This window comes from Megascapheus bottae, chromosome 5 (assembly GCF_031878675.1).
Source record: "Megascapheus bottae isolate mThoBot1 chromosome 5, mThoBot2.hap1, whole genome shotgun sequence".
Taxonomy (NCBI): domain Eukaryota; kingdom Metazoa; phylum Chordata; class Mammalia; order Rodentia; family Geomyidae; genus Megascapheus; species Megascapheus bottae.
In genome coordinates this window covers 41,871,786-41,895,939 of record NC_143513.1, presented here as the reverse complement: position 1 = coordinate 41,895,939, position 24,154 = coordinate 41,871,786, and the positions used below count along the sequence as shown (strand labels likewise).

Below are 24,154 nucleotides of genomic sequence, written 5' to 3'. Positions count from 1 at the left end.
TAAAAAATCACCTTCAGTTTATGCTAACATGCATGTTTTAGGAGTCTTCATAAGACTACTGTTGAATTTAAACACAGAATTAAACATTCTATTCTGTCCTTCTTTGCTTCCCCTCTCACTTTGTAGCAGCTCTGACTGGCCCAGGTTTTCTATGCCTGTGTCTTTTTTTTTTTTTTTTGCCAGTCTTGGCTCATTCTTGGCCTGAGCACTGTGCTTTGGCTTTCTCAAGGCTAGAACTCTACCCTCTGAGCTACAGCACCACTTCTGGCTTTTTCTATGTATGTGGTACTGAGGAATCGAACCCAAATCTTTGTGCATGCTAGGCAAGCACTCTACTACTAGTCCAAACTCTCAGCCCTTATGCCTGTGCCTTTATTCTAAAAGATAGTATAGTTTTTGTTATTTTTTCTCCTAAGTTTTTGTTATTGGTAGTTGCGATGATGTTGGTGTTGGGTTTTGTTTGTTTTGTCTGTCCTCAATCTTGAACTCAGGGCCTGGGTGCTGTCCTTGTGCTTTATTGCTTAAGACAAAAAGGCGAGTAGTACTTTACCACTTGACCCCAAGCTCCATTTCCAGCTTTTTTTAGTGCTTAATTGGAGATTAGAGACTCATTGACTTTATTTCCAAAGGCTGGCTTCAAACTGCAATCCTCAGATCTTGGCCTTCTGAGTAGCTAGGATTATAGGCATGAGCCATCAATACCTGGCTGTCCTGTGGGTTCTAACAACTCAGCCTTGACCCACACTGACGATAGTCACCCTTGCTGAGCATTATGAGATGACACAGAGATAGAAAACATGGGAAGCACCTTGTTCTGGTTGTTGCCACAGGTTAAACCTCATACCTCTGTGTTTTCTTGTCTCCTAAACCCCATGATAAGTGTTTATTTTTGATATTTTTTCCATAGCTCTTTGTAGAATATGAGTTACTCTTGCTGTATATAAATTAAAAACCTGCTCTTCCTTTTTGAAACCTTGTCTGTTTATTCTTACCATATTCTAAGGTCTCTTCTAACCTTTCTGTCTATGACTTACGTTTCTAACTGAGCTAGCTCTTCATGATTTTTTTTTTGTCTGTCCTCAACCCAAATCAACCTCTAGTATTTCTACGTTTATATAACAGTACCTTTGAACTATTAAAGAAAAAAAATGTGTACTTTGAAATCTTCATTTCATACAGTCCAGATCTAATTACCAAGTTCTACTATCTCCTCATTTCTGTTCCTAACTGCCTTAATTTGCTTCAGGAACTCATTTCACAACTATACTTCTGCAGTGTCCTCATGGTTGTTCTCTTTTCTTTAATTCACTTAGGCTACTCTCCAATATGATCTTCTTTTTCCAAATTGAAATTTTTATCACTTTTTTATTGTTTAAATTTACAGTTGATTCCCTAGTTCCTTCCTCTGAAGACTACACAGAATACATCTCCTGCTGCTTTTCTCGCTTATACATTGGCCATACTTAACAGTCTCTGTATACTGAGTGCCTTGCAATTCCCCCAAAAGCATTAACTTTCCCTAGACTCCTATGCCTTTGATGTGCTCCCAGCCCCATGCTTTTTACTTGCTTCCTACCTTTGAAACAGTAGAGAAATTTGAGTAGCAAATGTTATTTTTGTTTAGTTTTATTTGTGTATTATTCCCTTTTTCATTCATTCATTCATTCATTCATTCACTCGTTTATTCATTTGAGGATGCTGAGGATTGACTCCAGGTCTTTATGCACTTACAACTTTATGCAAGCACTTACAACTTAAGTCATGCCCCCAATCCAGCACCTTTTTATTTTTCATATATTGTCAGCATAAAATATAAGTCCTATTACAGTCCTAGAACATTCAGACTACTTGTATTATTTTGATGTTTTGTCAGTGATCAGTAGACAAACTCACCAAGGCATACACATCCATTCCTATCTATAGTATTTTGTTTTTACCACAGTTTAAAGGTTACAAATGACATTTAGAAATTTACTGATTAAGGCCTAGTGTCTTAAATTAACTAATAATTGCATCTCACTGTGGAACAGTTTTTTATTCTCAGAAGTGTCTACATTTTAGATTAGGTTAGGTAATTCTTGTCACGGGATCTGTTGTATAAGAAATTTGGCAATATCTTCTCTTCTCTTGCTATATGTTAGCAGCACACTTTTGTCTCCTTTCTGATTGTGACAATAAAAATGTATCCCAACATTGCCATATGTTTGCTGGGGAGTAAAACTGCCCATAGTTGAGAGTCTCTGATATAGAACTCACAACAGAAAGCTAATTTGTGAAATTCCTAATTGTTCCATTCTGTGAGAAACACCAGTGTGCTTATTATATTCACTCTGGTTAAAAGCACATGATAATGTTGCAATTGTTAAAGATTACTTTTGTTCTTGCTTCATTCTTTTCACAAACAAAAACTTATTTTCATTTGTTCTTCACTTTGTAGGTAGAACTACTTCTCCCTTACATATCTCCTTTTCTCTGTGGGCTCATTTTACCATGAAACCTTTTGAAAAAATTGAGAGAAGTGGAGGAGTTGAAATTTCCATTGCTATGTTCCACATATTTTAAGCTCTAGCAGTGATTACTGACTGTGACTAGGGAGACAAGCAGACCTCTGCTGAGTTAAACTATGTATAGTCTGCATTTGATAGAAAATGAAAACTGTTAGTCAAAGTCTTACAATTTCTTCAGATTTCTTTGTGCTTGTTTCTCTGATTTTTGCATTGCCTTCTTTGTTTTTCCTTGTCAGACGATTCATGCTCTTATGGGGAATGCTGTGCAGCCCTTACTGACTTCTGTGGGAGATGCGATAGAGGCCATAATCATCACCATGCACCAAGAAGATTTTTCTGGGTATAACATTTGATTGAAAATTTAGTTTTTACTGCTGTCCCCCACTACCTGCCCCCCTGCGGTAATGGGATTTGAATTCTGGGCCTGGAGGCTGTCCCTGAGCTCTTCAGCTCAAGGCTACTGCCCTGCCCCTTGAGCCACAGTGCTACCTTTGGTTTTCTGGTGGTTAATTGAAGATAAGAATCTCAAGGACTTTAGGGCCCAGACTGTGATCCTCAGATCTCAGCCTCCTGAGTGGCTAGGACATGAGCCACCACACCTGGCTTTTACTGCCTTTTGTTCTCTTTTTCCTCTTCTCATCTTTCTGCTCCTCCTCCTTTCTCTCTTCCTCCTCCTCTTTCCTCCTCCTCCCCCCCTCTTCCTTCTGTTCCTTCTCCTCTTCCTCCTCCTTTTCCTCCTTCTCCCCCTCTCTCTCTCCTTTCTCTCCTCCCTCCTCCTTCTCCCGTGTTAGGAAACTGAGTCATAAAGATATTAGAATAAACAAGCAGAAAGCAAACACAACAGATCATCTTTAATGGAAAGTTGAAGATGGATGCCATGGTTTGCTGAGGAGAGTCAGGAGACAGTGAGGCATAATGGGTGCTGTGGTGGAGGCCCTTAAGTAGGGTCTTAGGTGGGGAGCAGGGTGGAAGGTAGCTGGAGAGTTTTTGTTTTTTGTCAGTTCTATCTTCATAATGAAATATTGTTGAGTTTATAAAATTTCTAATCACAATAAGAATGGATAATATATTTCAATTTTTTTTCTAAAATACTTGATTTTACGTAGGCTTTATCCATGTTTATGCAATTTGTTTGAATATATTATTTTCTGCTTTGAATATATTATTTTCTGCTTTTCAAATAAGTCATTGTAATTAACTGGACGAACACTCTTAAGGCAATCCCTCAGAGTAGTGCAAAGATTACACTGTTGCATCTGATAAAGCATAACAAGATATAAAAGACCAAATGAATGTCCCATAAATATGAATCACCTCACTTTTCCTGAAACGAAAAGAAAACAATGGTAATGATTTTTTTTTTCAATCAGAAAAAATAGACTTTAAGTCAGATGCTATAAAATCTGACCAAGGCAGTCATTGTTAATTATTAATGAGCAGAGTGGACTAAATGAATAGAAAATGTTATATGGGAGTTTCATTGTGAGATGCAGAGACACCACATTTTGAGAAGTTGGGCAACTGTGAGCGGGCACATGTTTCCCCAAAACTTGTACTTCCATCGTGAATTAGCAGATTTTAGCTGCATGTGGTTGAGCCTGGTGGGAATGGTCTGGAGGATGGGAGTCAGACCATCTTTTACGAACTTGTTGATCTAAATGGCAACTCCGGGCCGGAAGGGATGGACTGGATCTAGGCTGGGCAGTGTCCCCTGGCCTGCCTATGTGCTTCCTGCTTTGTTGCCTGTAAGTTCCACAGAAATTTAAGAAAGGAAGCATCAAGTTAATCTAAGGTAGAGGGCCTGACTTCAGTGAAATTTATCTCCCAATGCTTTCCTGGAGTGCCTCCTCTGAGACTTTTGACTTGGATAGCGCACTGGAGTCTAGAATAGCCAATAAAATTCGTATGGGCCCCACTGGTTTTAAGGCAGTTTCTCAGGCAGTGGCAGCCGCTGCACGATTTCCTTTTACTACTATAGAATCCTCTTTTTGATGGTTGGGCCATTGTACCAAGATGATGATGTATGGTAATCAGATGTCTTTCAATAAGGTTAGAGTTTCTCGGGCAGACAGGCTTTGGTCTCTAAGCATCCTCCTGCGTGAGGTCTCTACACTCAAGGGATCTGTTCTTCTTACCACTGTTTTTCCATGCCTGTTTTTTTCAATCTATCCTGCCTCATTAAAAAAAAAAAATTACTTCAGTCCTTTGATCTTAAGTTGGTGGACGAAGATCCATCTCTGTAACTGCTTCAAGCCGAGCCAGGATGTAGCCCTTCCTAGCCCGAGATCTGAAGGCTTGGTCTTATCTTAACAAGGAGTGTCAAGAGAAATTTAGTTGTGGGATTGCCAGGCTCAGCTGTCATTAGGAGCAGTTTTTTTTACGCCAAACTGGAGTAAAAAACATACAGAAACAATATAAGGAACTACAGATCAATATTGCCCACACTAGTATCAAAAAGAAAAATAGCAATGTTTAACCAAGTGGTTCCAGAGACCCATAGGTAAGGAGCTTATAAAAGCTAACAGCAGAATTATATATAGCAATTAACTTTTTTTGTGTGTGCCAGTCCTGGGATCAAACTCAGGGCCAGGCATTGTTCCTAATCTTTTTATTTTTAAAGACTTTATATTAACATTGATTTTTACATCATATTTCAGATGACATGATTAACAAACAAGTATTCAAGAAGGGAATCTCCAGCAATTAACTTTTTACCACTGTGCAGATTTCTCCTTAGGCTACAGTAAGGCTGTCTAAAGATGTCCTATTTTGCAGGACAATTTGTCGCATCATATTTACCTCTCCGTTTAAGAAAGACATCCCTTTGGCAGTATCCTCCAGGCCAGCAGATGAAATGAAGACAGGCCAGTTGAACATACCAGTGGGAAAATAGACCTAGTCCACCTATGTCATAAGGCTGGCTGATTTGCAGGCTTTGTTAAACTTGACGCCCATTGTAGAGGTACTGAGAAAAAACTATATAGGGTCTCTTCCATCTAGGTGAAAGTTGACTGGAAAGAATAGAAAAGTCATTTTTATATAGGAAGCCAGTGCAGCCTGTATATCACTTCAGTTTGCAAAAGCATTTTCCTGTCTGACTGAGGAACCTGATCTTTGGTGACCCTCATAATGCCCTGTGAAGGTGTCCAGTTAACTTCCAATAGGTACATGATCTCAAGTCTGTGTCCTATTGGCAAGTTGTCATTAGCCAACGAGCCTTTTTTAAAATGTCTGCATGGGCATGTAATGCCAAGAAAACATACTTAGAATCTGCACAGATATTTATTAAGACCTCTTTACGTGAGTACATGAAGTCTATTGGGTCCACGTGGCCAGGTGTCCATATGGTTTTGATTTATTAATACTACAGCCTTACCCTCCTTTCTTGCCCAGATGAGTTCATGTGGCTCGTGCCAGACCAAATTTACTGTCACTTAGGTCCTTAAGCAGATACAGGGAGCTGGGATTTTTGTTAATTTTAAACTCTCCCCATTAGTACCTACTATAACAAGTGATTGATAGACAAGGGCGTAAATTCTTGGCCAGTTACAAAGTAGACAAGTGTTAAACATGTCATTTGAAATATGATGTAAAAAGTCCATGTTAATAAATTCTTTAATAAGAATAAATAAATAAAAAGATGAAAAAAATACCAGCAACCTATGAATTCACTAGCCAAAAAAAGAAAAAGAAAAACTACTCTTCACCTATATTAGTCTGACTAGAAATTCTATTCAATTATCCGATATTCTTGCAAATAATGCAAATAACTTAGATTACTTGGTATATCGAGAAGTTGGTACTAGTTATGTTTATTACCTTTGATTAATAACTCCTGTTATAATAACTATTCAAATCTCACTAGCTTTGTATTGTCTGTTTATCCCAAAGTACTATTCTGTTACTTTTCTGATATATGAACAACTTGTATAATACAATTTTCTAAGAGTTCTGAAACATTAAGAATCTTGCTGGGCACCAGTTCACACTGTAATCCTAATTATTCAGGAGGCTGAAACTTGAGGATAGTAGTTCAAAGCTAGCCAAGGCTGGAAAGACTATGAGACTATAATACCCAATAAAGTACTTTGAAAAGACCAGAAGTGGCGCTGTGGCTCAAGTGGTAGAGTGCTAGCCTTGAGCAAAAGCTCAGGGATAGCACCCAGACCTGAGTTCAAGCCTCAGGACAAAAAAAAAAGAGAGAGAGAGAGAGAAGAGAAGAAAAAGAGTTATAAAAATGGAATGGTTGTTTGCTAAATAAGAAAGGTATGATTCAGAGTAGAGGATATAATCTCAGGAAAAGCACCCTACATTTTAACAGCATCAAGTTAGGGAAATCATGAATAGTATACTTTTTGTGGCACCTCCTATGAATTCGAGTTCATTTATCTTTCAAATTGCAGAGTTTGTACTATGATTTAAGTTATCAGTGTCTCATCCTTACCAAAGACCTACTGAAGAAAATACATGTCCCATTTCTGATACCATCACTATAGGAACAGATAATTACTCAGGAAATGTAATTCTAAAATATTGCTTAGAATTCATCCATTATGAGTAGCAAAGAGAAAAATAAAACCAGGTGACAAGCACAAAAAAAATAGCATTTGAGTTTAAAAAAAGTATTCATTTGAAGGACCTTGACATAAACAAATACTTAATTGAACTTTGGTGAAATTAGTAGTTTGTTTGTTTGGTTGTTTTTTGGTTGTGGGGCTTGAACTCCGGGCTTCTGCACTGTCCCTAAGCTCTTCAGTTTAAGGCCAGTGCTTTACTTCTTGGAGTCACAGTGCCACTCATGGTTTTTATTTTTGTTGGTCCTGGGGCGTGAACTCTGGGCCTAACTAAGCACTGCCCCTGAGCTCTTCAGCTCAAGGCTACTGCCCTACCCCTGGGCCTGGAGCGATGTCCCTGAGCTCTTCAGCTCAAGGCTACCACCCTATCTGTCAACACAGCACCACTTCCCATTTTCTAGTGGTTAACTGGAGATAAGAGTCTTAGGTTCTTTAGTGCCCTGTACTTTGAATGCGATCCTCAGATCTCAGTCTCCTGAGTAGCTAGGATTACAAATGTGAACCACCCCACCTGGCCACTTTTGGTTAATTGGAGATAAGAGTCTCAGGGACTTTCATTCCCGGGCTGGCTTTGAACTGCAATCCACAGATCTCAGCCTCCTGAGTAGCTAGGATTACAGGCATGAATGAGCCACCGGCACCAGGCAATTGTTTTGTTTTGTAATATATCCCTTTGTACTGATGAAAACAGAATAAAGAAAGGCCATGCAGTGATCTGAATCTGACAGCAATAAACACTGCTATCATTTTAGCAATACTCCCCTTCTCTCAAGCAGCATTTCATACAGAAATGACCTCAAAAACAGAATTCTTCCACTACAGGCCTTGCAATATCCTTGACTTCGTTAGGACAATTTTTATTACATCTGTGCAGAATCCCCTTCCGCTAGGATAAAAGCCTAATTTTTCCTTTATGTATATTTGACCTCTGGTTAGCATACTATTTAAGGGAACCATTTACTATCTTTGAAGATCTTCAAGCTCACCTCATTCTTTTGCTCTAAGAATTTTAGTCATATATATTGTTCACTTCAGAGCCATCATCAGTTTCTCTACGTCATTCCCATAAAATGGAAACATTTGTTTTTTGGGGGGAAAAATACAGGATTGTGTAGCCAGTAATCTCATCTATTAGCCAGTATCAGGTGATTTCTAATTTTGGCATCACTTCTTCCCTGTAAATATTTCATATTCTTTTAATATATTCTTAACGGGGCAGTTGTCAACATTTCTAAGTTATAAATAGTATATCATAGAGCATCAGCTGGCATCATCTGCTGATCCAAATTAAAACCTTTCTAAACTTCATCATCTGGAGGAAAAATTGTATACCATGTGTACTGTTATATAACCAATTCCACAGTCAGAATTCTGCAATTGGGCTGATCTGATTAAATCCCAAAAGAGCAGAGATATTGTTGCCAAGAATTTGCTTGGAGAGGGCAGCGTTTTCTGCCATCGCAAAATGTGAAATGCTATTTCGAGACCCATTATTGATGCATTCACTTACTAGGCAAAACATGGGAATGGATGGAGAGTGGTGAGGCTGGGAGGGGCTGTGAGAGGCCAGCCTATAAGGGTACACTCGTGTGATTCATCCAGACAGATGGCTGTCTTTTTCATTCTTAATCTTTTAGGTAAATGGATTTTAAAATGCCTTCAATAATCTTTATAGCATGTAAACACAGTCTTTAGACTGTTACTTAAACATTGTTATACTTTTTTTTAACACTTAGCAAGAAATAAATGATGCCTTTATATCATTGTGCAGGATTGAAATAATAGAGGGAGGGGAAGAATCAAACAATTCATCTTAGTGCACTGGTCCTGAAAATAGCTGGTTTTCTTTTCTCTTACAGGTCATTATCCAACTCAGGAAAGCCTGATGTTCCTTGTTCTCTCTACATGAAGGAGCTACAAGGTTTCATTGCTAGAGTTATGAGTGACTACTTTAAACACTTTGAATGCTTGGATTTTGTCTTCGACAACACAGAAGATATTGCTCAAAGAGCAATTGAACTTTTTATCCGCAATGCCAGCCTTATAAGACCTCTTGGTGAAGGTGGGAAAATGCGACTTGCTGCTGATTTTGCCCAGGTAAATTGGTGCAAATGCTTCAGCATTAGTGTTAACTTTTAGATAAAAGGCTGTCTACCATCATTGTTTTTAAAGATATGTAGAAGAAAGAAAAATAGTTCCATTTAAAGCTGCCTAGTTAAATAAGAGAGAAGAATTTAATATTTTATATTTGTTTGGATTTAACAAAATAATCATCTTTGATCTTTGAAGATTAAGGTAAAGCAGTTCATTTCAAAATAAAGCAGCATCTCCCATTTTTACACTGTTTACCATCCCACTAAGTAATATTGTTAAAAGTAATTTTTTAATTTTGCTGAAAATGGAAGATTGAAGTAACTTTCCAAAGATAGAGGGCTGCTTGTTATAAGAAGAGAAAAGCTCCACCACATGTGTAATCTTGATGGCCATCTCAGCATTCCAGAATTATGTTCTAATTCATTGAGTTGCTTGTGGAGAAGGTAGCTCCCTCTATTTCATAGAGTACATTTCTTAACTATGGCTAGCTTTGAAATCATTCCAAGCTATCTGCTGTTTGTGAGAGAGAATGAATTTAAAATAGTAGAACTATGATCAGCTTTTAGAAAGTTGGGGATTTGTTTTGTTTTGGTTTGGTTTTGATGGACAGATTTAAAAAAAAAAGCCTTCAGTAGTATCAGAAGCAAAGAAATACCCTAAGCATACACTTTCATTGAAAGATTCAAAAAACAGGATTCTTGTTTATATAACATGTCAAGGGTGAAATATTTTTTTAAACCTTTCATAGCTATTTGCTTTACTAATCTAAATGTTACTCAGATGGAATTTCATAGCAGTTTGCCAGATCTTCCCTGTATATAAGGCTAAATGTTACTGTCAGTATTTATTTCTCTATGTGTGTAGGAGTGTGTATCTTGGTTCATAATTCATGCTTTAGCAGAAGACTCTGGTCTGCTGTTTATGCATGGTGATGACCGCTGTCACACACTTTGACAGCGGTCCCCCTCTGACCAGAAGAAGCAAAGAACACAAATCTAAGGTTTTCAGAGCCATGCTCTTTGCATATTAATTTATCCAAAAAATTAGTCATTTTTACACCCAAATAATGTGCCTAAAGCTACTTGACCATAAAATAAAAAGAGCATTACTTTGGGAAATGTGATTTAGCAGCCATAGGTAACAACAGAATTTAAGTAAAGGATCCCATTAAACTGCCTCAACGTTTTTGTCAACCTCATTCTTAGATATCTTTACATTTTATATTCTTTTGTGGGTAAAATTCAGCTTAGACAGAATTACATATAAATAGCACCGTACTTTTCTCTTACTGTGTGTTATAAAAAAAGGCTGCTTACTGAAAGAAAACCACAGTAATGTCTTAAGACCTGTTCTGATTTGTTTCTGTTTTCTTTCCCCCTTTCCTCCTTAACTTTGTTTTTTTCTCTTCTCTTTCCTCTCCTGAGCTCCATCCCCCACTTGCTTATTTGCATTCTGTTCCAGCTGGTTCTTGAGTCACTTTCCTGGAGGCAGCACTTCAAGTCCAATTAGAGTGGCAGCTGAGCAGGAGCTGGCCAAAATGAGAGTGTTTTAGGAGAGCCTTGTTGTTTGGAGTTTTTTAGTTCAAGGCTTTGTTCCCGTATGTTTCTTTAAAACTGGGAAGAAATTTTCCTTTAATCAAAGTGCAGAGCTTTCCCTATCATGGGCAGGCTTCTACTTTCCAAAAGCCGCATTGTTCATAATTTTATTTGCATTCCGTTTTTCTTAAGATGAGTTACTCAGTAAACCAAATTTTCCCAAGTCTCATCCTTTAAGATTAATAAAGTTCTTTAGTCCTTATTACTAGCAAGCATAAAGGCCCTGTTGTCTCTTTCTCAAGTACTCCGAATCAAGATGCAGGATGCAGGCCCACAGTGCTGCCTGGCTGCTGCCTGCTGTGTGCCAGGTGCCCTGTTTCACTGCTCTGCAGTGTGTCCCAATTTCAGTGTGTCCTGCCACCTACCTGGGCCTAGCTCTGGTGCTATGCGGGTCATGGGTACAGGACTATGATGGTAGAGATGCTGTTGATGTCCGTTATATTTGTGACTAGAAACTTTAGCAAATAATGTCCAAATATTATATTTGCATTTGGGAGGTCTTCATTTTGGATGGGTTTGATTTTATTGCCACCACAGCTATAATGTGTTGTAGCTCAGCTTTCAGAATATTACCTTATTGGAAATGTTTTCCTGGATTAGTGAAAGCACTTTAAATGACATTGCCCTGACATTTATATTCATGACACACATCAACTGAGGAGTAGAAAGGCCTTTTTTTTTTCCAGTCCTGGAGCCTGAACTCAGGGACTGAGCATTGTACTTGGGCTTTCCTCGAGGCCAGCATTCTACCACTTCAGCCATAGCACCATTTCCAGCTTTTTTCAGTGTATGCAATACCGAAGAATCGAACCCAGAGCATCAAACATGCTAGGCAAGGACTTTACCAGTAGGCCAAACTCCCGGCCCTAGAAAGCCTTTTAACATTTTTGTAAGTTCTCTCAATTTTTATTCAAAATTAAACAAAGCCAACTGGGGTCACTGGAATCAAGAAGACATAAATGGTTCTGGGTTTGAATAAGGCATTCTTATGATTTAAAAAGACCTGCAAGCTGAGCATGATGGCTCACGCCTGTAATCCTAGCTACTCAGGAGGCTGAAATCTGAGGATCATGGTTCAAAGCCAGCCAGGGCACTAAAGACCCTGTGACTTTTATCTCCAAGTAGACACCAGAAAATAAGAAGTGTCACTGTGGCTCAGTGATAGAATGCTAGTCTTGAGCTGAAGAGCTCAGGGACAGCACCCAGGCCCAGAGTTCAAGCCCCACAGCTTGCAAAAAAAAAAAAACAAAAAACCCAAAACCGTGTATTCTGGCACAACAGAAAGAGAAAAGACTTGGAAGAGATCATTAAAAATGAATTTGGGAATATAGGTTATTTAACATCAAGTCCACTGGCAAGGAAGTGATTTAGTTTTAAGGACATTCATAAACAATTTGAACAGGTCTTCACTGGCACAAGTGTGGAGAGAGAAAATAGTTGCAGAGTGCCATCTGGAGGGTTGATGGTGAGGGAAGAGCCCAACATACAGCCCTCTTAGGAATCAGGTCACAGGCATGAGGTGGCTTCCTGCAGGTAATTAATTCCCTGCTGTGACCACATGGTCTTGGTATCTACACTAATCACACAATAGTTCTGAAAGCACTGCACTTGCCCAAGGCCCCTGGGGTTCTGCTGATTCTGAACCTCTTTGCAGACTTAGCTACAGTACCCTCCCTCTGCACACCCCTTTATTTTTTCTGAGGGAAAGAATGATTATTGAAGCTGGCATTGAATTATTTAGTGATACTTCTAGCAGTTTCTGTATCATATATGTTTATATCTCTCACACTTTGACCCAACATAAAAATCTAGAAAGGAAAATAGCATCAAAATTCTCATTTTTTTCTAATGCCTATATCCTTTACTTTTCCTGAGCAATGTCAGGGCTGAATCCCCTGGCAATACCCACAGATGCCCTATGGCTGACCAAGTATCTGAGGTGTGTAAGGAGCAGTTAATAATTAGTCCACCATGCATGCATCCCACTCAACTGCCCATTTTCCCAAACAGGAGGGCTGGAGAGTCACTGGCACACGCCGGTTTTCTGTCCACAGTTCATTGCCAAGTCAGCTCCTCTGAAATAAATGCCCGTGTACTTCAAAGCTTAGCCTTTATTGCTTCATCAAATGCTGACAGAAGAAAATGAGCTCTGATACCCTAGGGTAAAAATTCATTTTAAACAGTTACCATTTTGAAGCTGTGTTGTAAAGAAATTTTCATAGGCTATACAACCATTTGAGGTTATAATCTCTCATCTAGTAACTTCTTTCCTGGCCATTTAATTATTTTAGCATTTAGTCTCTTCAAAGATTAGGCTTCGATTATCAAGTTTGATCTTTAAAAACAATGAATGAGTAATTGAAGAAAAAAACGACCTAAACTTGTTGTGAAAAATATATCACGAAGTGTGTGTATGAAAACGATACACACAGACACACCCACACATACACGCACACACCAGGAATGAGGTTATATAAATGGAATTAATGAGTCAAGTATACATGCTAATCACATATTTTGCTTTGCATTGATTGTAAAATTAAAAATATATTCTGTTGGACACAAGAAATACCTTGCCCCCTCCAGATCCCCAGGAATAGCGAATTACCTACTATCTTTAGAGTTTGAGAAAACTGGCTCACAACTGTTCTATTTTGTGTTAACAAAAATTCTTGCCTTTGCTTTCTTTAGATTGTTCTTTTTGTTTATTCTTCTATCGGGTAGAGTTTTCTAATCACGTAACTTCTATCTAGGACATACAGTGTATACTCAATGTTTTATACTCTAGAAGAGAGAAATTAATCTGGCCACTATTGATCCTCATGATATATCAAGGAAGTTGCCATCTGACTCTCCTTAATGCTTCATTTCTACATTCTTATTGGTTTCTAATCATTTTGCCTAATTATTTTATGTAAATAGGCATTTTATGTGTACATTTATAAAAACAATGTCATTATTATTCAACAAAAGAAAGCAAGTGTATATATTCATATGTGTATTTGTGTAGATCTATATATTTTCCTTGTGATTTTATTGAATGATAATTATATTGTTTGAATAACTGTCCTTTTCTTCTCTAAATTTGAGATCTCTTTGAAGGTGAAACATGTAGCTCAGTGTCAGGCCATTAGTTGGTATTCAAACATGCTTCTGAAATGAGTAATTAAGTCTTTGTAGTTTACTGATAACAAGGGCATTTGAAGGATTGTATAAGGATGACCAATAGGACAAAAAGCTCCACTTTCTTTCATGTGGTTTTCTTGGATAATGATGCTATACTACTCGAGAGCAGCCTAAACTATTCTTTGACAGGGAACAAATTTATAGTAAGAGTGGAGAAATAGTTTCTGATCTTATGTTCACATAAGCAAAAACATGTGTGCTTAGTAGATAAAAGACAGGTACCATAAATAATGACAAGTAGAATTTCCAAAAGAAAAAATAAAAGACATGTAAAACCAGTATTTGCTGAATTCTTTCATCAAAGAACAGATAAAAATTTAAAAGAGAAGCCAGGTGCAATGGCTCATGCCTATAATTCTAGCTACTCAGGAGGCTTGAGATCTGAGGGATCTTGGTTCAAAGCCAGTCTGGGCACTACAAAGCAGTGAGACTCTTATCTCCAGTTAACCACTAGAAAATGTGAAGTAGGGCTATGGTTCAAAAGTATGGCAGTAGCCTTGAGCTGAAGAGCTCAGGGACAAAGCCCAGGTTCAGAGGTCAAGCCCCATGATACCAAAAAAAAAAAAAATTAAAAGAGAGAGCTGGGCATAATGGCACATTTCTGTAATCCTAGTTCTTGGGTGTGGAGGCAGAAGGATAGTGAGTTTGAGACTAGACTGAGAAAGACTTTCTCTTAATTAAAAAAAGTAGATTAGTAAGTATTTGCAATGCATGCTGATATTTTATTACCACTTATGTACTGTTCACATAAAGCACTGTGGAATTACCTATTTTTTAAATAATTCTATTTAGTAGATATTCTTATTATCACTTTATAATAAGAGACCTGAGACTTCTAGAAGAGGTTAAGTAACTTATTCAGAGCACAATACTAGTAGCTATAATATTCAAATTCTGACACACCTGTGTTATATAAATCTCAGAGTGAGAGCTTATAAGCCTTTGGGCACATAGTGACTGATAAAAATTCTCTTTCTATTGCTTATAAAAAAAACTTAAAATATATGTTTATAGTCTTGAAAACTTGTCTTTTTCTACCATTTTCTTGAAAACTGATCTAAACTTAAGGACTTGTCTCATATTTTCCCCTTTTGTAAGTAAATGTAAAATTCATATGTTTTTTTTTTTCCTTTTAGTGAATTTTGTTGGCCTTCAAAACTTGCCTCACAGTTTAGGTAACATTGTTTACTTCAAGATACCAGTTTTTGTGGCTAATCTTGATTCCATTGAGAACTACCTTGGAAATTAGCAAACCATACCCCTTGCTTTCTCTGGGAGAGTGTTCTGAAGAGGATGAACAAAGGGGAGGACCTGCTCTGAATGTGGGCTGCTCTATCCTTTTGGCTAGGGGCCCAGATAGAGAGTACAAGGGGTAGAGAAAGCCCACAAGCTTCCTGGTCCCCTGGAGGGGACTTCCACCACATAGTCCCCAGCCCCCTTATTAGCCCTGTTACCACCACACCTTCACCCATTAGTCTTCGGTCCCTCGCAACCCTCAGGAGGGATAGAGAGAACATGCTCCGACCCTGAGGAGCCGAGAAAGGAGAGGGCCGACTGATGACCCCCCAGCCCTCTCTCATCAGAGACAATCAGACGCATCAGGGAGACCCGTCAAGGCAGGAACTCGGTTATTGAGGAAGTACATTTAGCTAATATAAGATGCAGGAGCCTATCAGCACAAGGCGGGCAGGGCAGTGGGAGGTAAAGAAGAGGAATCAGGTGCTGTCTGAGAGGGCGGAAGTGTTCGGGGCCAATCCCAGGAGTAACCTTCACAGCCAAGCCTTCCAACCAGGTGACAGGCAGGTTGGATCCCAAAACTAGGAAATGAACACTGGGCCATGAGGTAGGCCTCCTTTCCATTTCCCTGAAGTGACTGTGCCCCACATACTGGGAACCTCCATTGACTTGTTCATGTCAGGAATATTGCCACAACAACGAAAACTAACAAAGACATGTCCAAAACTTCCTTAGGTTTCTGACATAAAAAGCTATAGACTCTCTTTTAATATTTCAGATGGAGTTGGCTGTGGGTCCATTTTGCAGACGAGTATCAGATTTAGGAAAGTCCTATCGAATGCTGAGGTCATTCAGGTGAGTCCTAACCTTTGATTATATATTTGTATCTGCTGGGTGCTGGTGGCCACTAACAAACTATGCCAATGAGCATAATGGTCTCTTCTGGCTACTTCCTGCTGGGTGTCGAGGAGTCACTGGAGCTGGGGTCTTTAGAGTCTTGGTCTGTGCTGGGCAGGGCAGGACAGTGTAACAGGATAGCCTTGACTTGTTTCCAGATGATGTCCTGGGTAAGGCCTCTTATCCTATTAAAAGGAAACTTTTGAAAAGGTTAAAGAAAAGGCTGACAAAGTGACAGGTCCAGTTAACATGCGTGACAGGCGAGAATACACCTGGCTACTCTCAAACTTAAAATCTGTTACCTCTTCCTTCCAGAATGCTAGGATTACAGGTGTGCACTGCCATTCTTAAGACAATTTTTAAAATTGCCATTTGGAATCAAGCATATAGGTCCTTGTGTATAACTCTAGAATTTGGGGGCAGAGGCAGAAGCACGAGGAAGTAGAGGCAAGAAGATTGTGAGTTCAAAGCCAGCTTGAGTTATTGCTGTCCTTACCTCAAAAAAACAAGGACTAACTCAGTGGTAGAGCACTTGCCAAGCATGTACAGGGTTCTGTGTTTAATACTTATCATTGCCCTCCCAAAAAACACCTCTAAATAATTACAATGTGGCATATAATTGCATGTAAACTTAACAATTCTGTTATAATCAAACTTATACACACACAGCTTCCTGAATGTATGCTTATCCTTTATATAGTATTCTCTCACACTTCTATTTCATTTAATTATTTGAACACACTAAATTAGTTTCATGACTCACTTATTTCCCAGCTTCTTGACTTCACAGAATCATTAATTCTTGTATGGTAGCTGCTCAACTGATAGAACTCAGTCAGAGCCTTCTACTTATCTACAAACTAGGAAAATGCTTCCCCTTTCTGAGGAGCTTTCTCTGCAGTGGCCACTTGGCTCCAGGACATAGGAATGATGATATTATTCTGCCTATGGAATATCTTCTATAGCTTGAAGAAACTAAAAACATCCAATGATTGTTTTCCTTTTCCTTTGCTTTATTTCTTAAATCTACAAATAATTCTACAAGAGGGTTACAATTTAACATATTCACTTAAGTGTACAGTGCATCTTGACCAGTCACCTTCTTATTCTTTTTCCTTCTTACCCACCTTTTCCCATTCTCATCAAATTATCCACTTCCTTTTTTGCGTATGTATATTATTATGATTCATTTTTATATATCAAAATATGCCTACAGATATATTGGATGTAAAGAAGTATGGTGCTGAATTGATCCTAGCTTTCTGTCAGTTACTTTTGGGTACTGAAACAACTATTTTAGCAACTGGATCAAGAAAGACAATGAAAGAAGAGAAATAAACTAAAAGCATAGTGTATTGGGGTGTCCACATTCAGCACTGGTTTGTGAAGAGTGGCTTAGATACATTGCTTTGGAAAGGCAGTGCCATGAGTGTGTGCTAGGGAAGCTCTAGCTCTGTCAGCTTCTCTGAGTGGCATATGAAAAGAATAGATTTAGAAAGGACTTTGGAGGCATCCTTTGAAATCCCTTCCTGAAGAAGGAGTAAATCTGTACTGAACAGTCCTCATTCTAATCATCTCATAGTAGGTCTTCCATTTTACCTACATGCAAAAACTTCATAGAGATCTTTCTTCCAAAATTAATTCTAAATAGTTGCATATCTTATTAACACATGCAGTTCTTCCATCTGTGTATAGGCTGAGACAGGGAAAGACATCATCTAGTGACCATGTATGTATTAGACCTTAGCTCGCATCCATGGATCCTTCATTAAATAATATGAATCATACCAAAACCAGCTCAATAGAGAACATTAGAGAACTGAGTAAGTGAAATGGACAACATCAACAGGATCACATATATACATGCATTGACAATTATTCTGCTACTTAATATAAAATAATAGAAAAATTACTCCCTTGGAGTTAGAGCATAACTCAAGTGGCAAAATGCCTGCATAGCAACACTTGCCTAACAAGTTTAATCCCCAGTGCTACCCCCACCCCCCAAAAAAGAAGAAGATAAAAGCTGGATACCAGTGGCTCATGACTGACTATAATTCTAACACTCTAGAGGCTGAGATCCAAGGATCATAGTCCAAAGCCAGCATAGGCAAGAAAGTCCATGAGACATTTATCATCAAATAAATTTTAAAAAAAGAAAGAAAAAGAAAAGAAACAACCATGGAAGTGGTGTTATATGGCTCAAATGGTAGAGCACTAGCCTTGAGAAACAAAGCTCAGGGACAGGGCTCTGAGTTGAAGCCCCAGGATCAGCTTTAAAAAAAAAGGGCGGGGGGGGGGGGAGGAAATCACTACTGAAAAATGAAGCAGGACATATTATATGATCCCTATTTGAACATGGAAATATTATCTTTTTATAGCAGAGTATCATTACTGATTTTTCTTGCAAAATTACCTGTATTTGGCCGGGAGTTTGGCTTAGTTGTAGAGTGCTTGCCTAGCATGGACGAAGACCCGGGTTCGATTCCTTGGTACCACATATACATAGAAAAAGCCAGAAATGGTGCTGAGGCTCAAGTGGTAGAGCTCTAGACTTGAGAAAGCCAAAGGACAGTGCTCAGGCCCTGAGTTTAAGGCCCAGGACTGGCAAAAAAAAAATCCCTGTATTTTTCAAATTTTCCATTTCGGTTTTAGTTATGTAGTCAGATAAGTCAATAGACATTATTGAAAAATTCCTCTTGCATTGTTTTTACCATTAAGAGCTAATGAATAATATAAAATAAATGAAAGCATTGCTTAATAGGGTTGCAAGCCAAACACCAAGCCACAGCAAGGCTGCAGTAGCATAGGAGCCTCAGACTCCATTTGAAGACTGGCTGTTGTGAGAGCTCCTGCGAGAACCCCTTCACAAGAGAGGGAGTGCCAGCCAGAGGCCCTCCAGTCCAGATTCACTGCAGCCCTGCTCTTGCCCCATGCATTGGCCTTAGCAGTCACTCCCTTCCCCCTTCATATAGCCATCTGCCACAGGGCCCTCTCTGATGGTAATATTAGTGGACTATTTCATTAAGCCAGCCAGCATCTTGCATATATTTGCATTTTACTGTCTGCTTCAGAGTTCTTCAGGCAGCAAAAACCTTTCCATCTCCAGGACATAATGCTGCCTCAGAAAGCTGCTGACATTAGTGATCTGCCCTGGGAGATTTGCATTTCTATGCAAGACTCATGTGCCTGAGCTGCTGAGGCCCCTTTCTTGTAAGTCTCTCTGCAGCATGGCATTCGCCCCTGAGCCATGTTTTGGTGAGGTTGTTAACCTCCCCTTCCCCTGCCCAGAGGCCTAAGCTCTGGTCTTTGACGTTGTCAGGGCAGATCTGTTTGAGGCTAAGTACACAAAAGGAACAAATGCCTTTTATCAGCTCAATGACACAGGCCCTGCCTTCAGTCAGGCTCCCTCATCTTTGCTCCTGAAGGGACTGTTTGCCCCTGAAAATGTCCACAGCCTGCTCTGCTGGAAGTTTCTTAACCATCTGGGTTTATTGAAAGTGTAAGCCATCAGGGGCTGGGTCAGGATGGGTGTTAGTGTGAGGGAAAGAAAAAACCAAACCTTCCCTAGTAATAACAGAGTAATCACGTGAGTTGTTTTTCATTATAAGAGTGATGAACAGTTTTCCAAATCCATAGTCTGTATTGCTAGCATAAATGTTGACTGAAATTATAAATCTCTGTGCATGTGGGAATTTTATTATTATTATTTTAATTAGCATATATTACTTATACAAGTGGAAAATTTCTTTGTTCTATTTTTATGCTGCTACAGAGGCTTGAACTCAGGGCTCTGCTTGCTTGCTCAGCTGGTACCACTTGAGCCATGCATCCAAAGTGTGTAAAGGGTCATTGTAACATTTACACACATGTTTACTATGCATTCCAATCAATCTCACTTTCTTTTTTTGGTCAGGGTAACATATAGTGGGGTTACAATTACATTCACCAGAGAGTAGATGCATTACTTCTCACACATTGATACCCCTTCTCATTTTTTTGTCCCCATTTCCTTCCCCCCACTACCTTCCAGTCATCTTGTTTTTCCTCCTTCCCTGTCGTATTTCAAATAAACACACACACACACACACACACACACACACACACATACAATATACTGGGTAACAAAGTCATCAAGGTCACATCTTTTTTTTTTTTTTTTTGCTAGTCCTGGGCTTTAGCTCAGGGCCTGAGCACTGTCCTTGGACTTTCTCAAGGCTAGAGCTCTACCACTTGAGCCTCAGCACCACTTCCGGCTTTTTTCTATGTATGTGGTACCAAGGAATCGAACCTGGGTCTTCATGCATGCTAGGCAAGCACTTTAACCACTAGGCCAAATTCCCGGCCCAAGGTCACATCTTCTATCCTCCCCTCTCCCCATCACCCTTCATAAAACCATTTCAGCAGGTTTCATTGTTCTATTTTCATATATTTTACCTTATTGGCCATCTTTTATCCTTGTTAGCCCAGTCCATTCCCACTGGCAACTACCTAACAGAGCCTACTTCTTTTTCCACCCCAGCTTTCTATTAATGAACAACTTTCACTCTCATGTACATGCGTTTTTGTAGCGTTAATGCACAGTTTTAGCGCCATGAATAGTGAGTTCCACCAAGATGCATTGTGTATCTGGGCTTCTTAATCCATCCTCTAAAATAGATGTCTTCCTGAGCTTTCTAGGTTTTTAGTTCCAAGTTTAGAATGTTAGTATAGCTGCCACTTTGACTTGGCTTGTGGTAGTATTGCCTGTTAGTGGTTTGCCAGTGCTAGGACACTCAGATACTACTCTCAATGCTCATCAGTGAGGTGGGGCCTATATGAGACAGTTGATAGAGGAGTAAGTGGCCTATAAGAAAATAGAGTGCCTGCTCATGCTACAACCTGAGATTATAACCTGAGGATAACCAGCCCCAGCAGGAAACTTCAAGAGACGACAGTTTACCAACACAAAGCCAGAAGTGGAGCTGTGACTCTGATTGGTCCTGGAATAGCATTTCAGTGTTTGCAAGTACCATCCAGGAAGATGCTACCTCCTGCTACAGGCTTCATCTCTCTGCCCTTTGCTGCCTGCGGCCTTCTAGGCAGTGCACCAGGAACATCCAGCCGGATGTGCTGCTGTGTTGCAAGAGAGCTCCTGCCTCCTGTCCTGCTTCTCTGCCGGGATAGACCATAGACTCTAAGGAAGAAACATTCCAGTCACACTACTGGGAGCTCTCATCTGTCGTTCTCCCGAATCATTCCCTCCTGGAGACCTCAAGAGCCTCCAAGAGACCTTCACACCCTGCAGGCCTCAACATTGGTCTCCTCTCTCAAGAACACAGTCTTTCGTCCTGTGTAGGAAAGAAGGCCATCTGTTCCCTGGCCTCCAAGCAGAATCAAGTTTCCTTGCCAGTCCTTTCATTTCTGTGTGTGTGCACAGCTGCCTTCCCTGGCCCTTCCCTGCCACCAGATCAGGATGGGGCCTGGTGGCTGGTGGCATGAAAGATGCCACCTTGATGTGGCTCAGTGTACAGAAAGAGCAGGATCTTTATCTTGCTTCTTCATGATTGGCCTTTAAAAGCTGACAGCTGTATAGCCATGAGTCATTTAAATGTGACTCCCTAACTAAACACTGATTTTTTTTTCCCCCCACTAAGGGACCTAATACTGAACTAATTAACTCTACCGTCTGCCTGTAAAATATAAGCTTGTAAGCATTGCTATATTTAGAATAATTTTCTCTAAAAATGACATTGTGGCATTTGGGATATCTGCTTCATATAATAGCTTAATTTTATTTCATGAAGCACTTCAGATGGTGATTTTTTTTTTAATTTACTGATGTTTCATATACCACCTGGTAACAGGGAGAAGGGATAGCTCAAACTGTGTCCTTTCTGCCTTTTAAAACAAACACTAGAAATAAAATGTCTGCATTTAATGTTTACAGGTAATTATGTTAGTGAGGCAAAAATAGAGACTTAGCAGGGCATGGGTAGCTACTCAGGACTCAGATCTACTCAGGATGCTGAGATCTGCGTGTCCAGGCACTAAAGTTCGTGTCCAGGCACTAAAGTTCGTAGACTCTTATCTCCAATTAATCACCAGAAAACTGGCAGTGGCGCTGTGGCTCAAGGTTAGGGCAATAACCTTGAGCCGAAGAGCTCAGGGACAGTGCCCAGGCTCAGAGTTCAGGTCTCATGACCGACCAAACAGAGAGAGGGAGAGAGAGAATTAAATCCAGTGTTGTTTTCCATGGCTTTTTGAGTAGGTCTGTGAGTGCCCACTATGGAAGATTGTATCTTGTCAGAATCGCAGTTTCAGAGGGGCAGGGGATTCCACATGAGCAACCTCAGTGTGGGCCAGGCCCTGAGACATGACACATTCCATATTGTGTCTTCAGATTGCCCCTCTCTCTATCCTTCTTTCTCCTCCTCCTTTCCTTCTCATTCTTTCCTTCCCCATATCGTTTGTAGATTGTATTAAGGATATATTGGAGGAAAATGAAAATACATTCAAGCCACAAAACTAATTTAATTGCAAACTTTCAAATATGACTTACTTTTTGTTGTTCTTGTTGTTGGTCATGGGGCTTGAACTCTGGACCTGGGCACTGTCCCTGAGCTCTTCAGCTCTAGGCTACCACCGTACCCCTGGGCCTGGGCACTGTCCCTGGGCTCTTCAGCTCTAGGCTACCACCCTACCCTTGAGCTACAGCCCCACTTCCCAGTTTCTAGTGATTAATTGGAGATAAGAGTCTCATGGTCTTTAGTGCCCAGGTTTGCTTTGAACCTCAATCCTCAGATCTCAGCCTCCTGAGTAGCTAGGATTACAGGTGTGAGCCACCACGCCCAGCTTTGACTTAAGTTCTTAAAGCCCAAGGTAGAAACAGAGACAGTTAATTAGTATCCTCAGAACTGTAGAGTGTGTTTCTGGTGGGGCATTAGTGTTATTGTAGTTCTTCAGGCTTGAGCAGGGCTGGAGGCTAGACTCTGGTTTGTGTGGAGTCACTGCTCTAAATAGATAGGTATAGAGCTGTGCTCTACAGAAGTATGCATTGTAGCCACTCCTTACGTGGGCCAGACCTTCGAGAGGGCGCAGAATTTGGCTGGAGTCACTCTCTGAATTACTGGGCATGGTGTCAGAGTTGGCTCTGATAATGTCAAAACTGGAGACTGACTTAGATGAAAACATGGAGAATTTGCAGAGCTGGGGAATCTTTTTCTGCCAAGGGCTATGTGGGCATTTATAACAGTTACAGGTCATACAAAATTATTACTACAAGAAGCCCTATATGTCGATCCTGTTGTGTACCAAACGATTTTGTGAGTCTTATGTGACCCATGGACCAGATGTTCCCCAGGAACAAAAACAACTATCTCAGCAACATCTCTATGCCTGTTTAGGTGCTTGAATGAGAGCTAAGGTTCTGTACAATGGAACACTGAAAATGATTTATGCGTTTCACCTAGCCAAGGAAGATGTAGCACGTCCTCACTGTACTCACAGGAAGTTCTTAGTCATACTCAGTAGAACTTGGAGACGACATAAATGAATGGAAATGTTTCTCACCAGTAGCTACAGAAAATAGATGGCAAACTAATGTAATTTCATAAAGCACCTGAACTTAGAAAATCCCTGTCAGTTATAGAGTGTAGTTACAGAATAGTTAATATAAAAGCATTTTTCTAATAATATTCTGGAAAAGAAGAAAAGGAATGAGTGTCAAAGGGAAGAAAGGAGAGGGAGGGGGTCATGGAAAGGAAGGAGTTGTTTCATAGCTAGAATAATCAAGATAGGTAACTTAAGAGCTGCTTACAGTGCTATATCCAAATTAACACTGATCTATCAGGAGGTGTTGCTGCTCGCTGGTCTCTCAAGGGTTAACTTCTGAATAGCAGCTCAGAACCGTTAGCTCCATCAACTTAGAACCAAGGAGAAATAAATATGATTTTCAAATCACTTCTGCCAGCCTTCTTGCACAGCAGGGCATGTGATGGTAGTACAGTAGATTTGCATGTACAACCTTCCTATACAGTTGTGATAATGCAATCCAGAAATGTAGCATATGAGAAGGTAGCTGGCA

General features: G+C 39.8%; 1 protein-coding gene across 2 annotated transcripts in view; it reads left to right on the top strand.

The window, feature by feature from the left end:
- Positions 1-24,154, top strand: part of Cog5 (component of oligomeric golgi complex 5) — a 203,524-nt gene that overhangs the window by 170,394 nt on the left and 8,976 nt on the right. The window contains exons 17-20 of one of the 2 annotated variants that reach the window (XM_090332987.1): positions 2,744-2,847; positions 8,941-9,178; positions 15,971-16,047; positions 21,007-22,013. In XM_090332987.1, the coding sequence (XP_090189113.1) occupies positions 2,744-2,847; positions 8,941-9,178; positions 15,971-16,047; positions 21,007-21,262 (675 nt within the window). In that variant the 3' untranslated portion in view covers positions 21,263-22,013. Of the gene's footprint in view, positions 1-2,743; positions 2,848-8,940; positions 9,179-15,970; positions 16,048-21,006; positions 22,014-24,154 lie in introns of those variants that run through there. The other variant, XM_090332986.1, reaches the window with a different exon arrangement.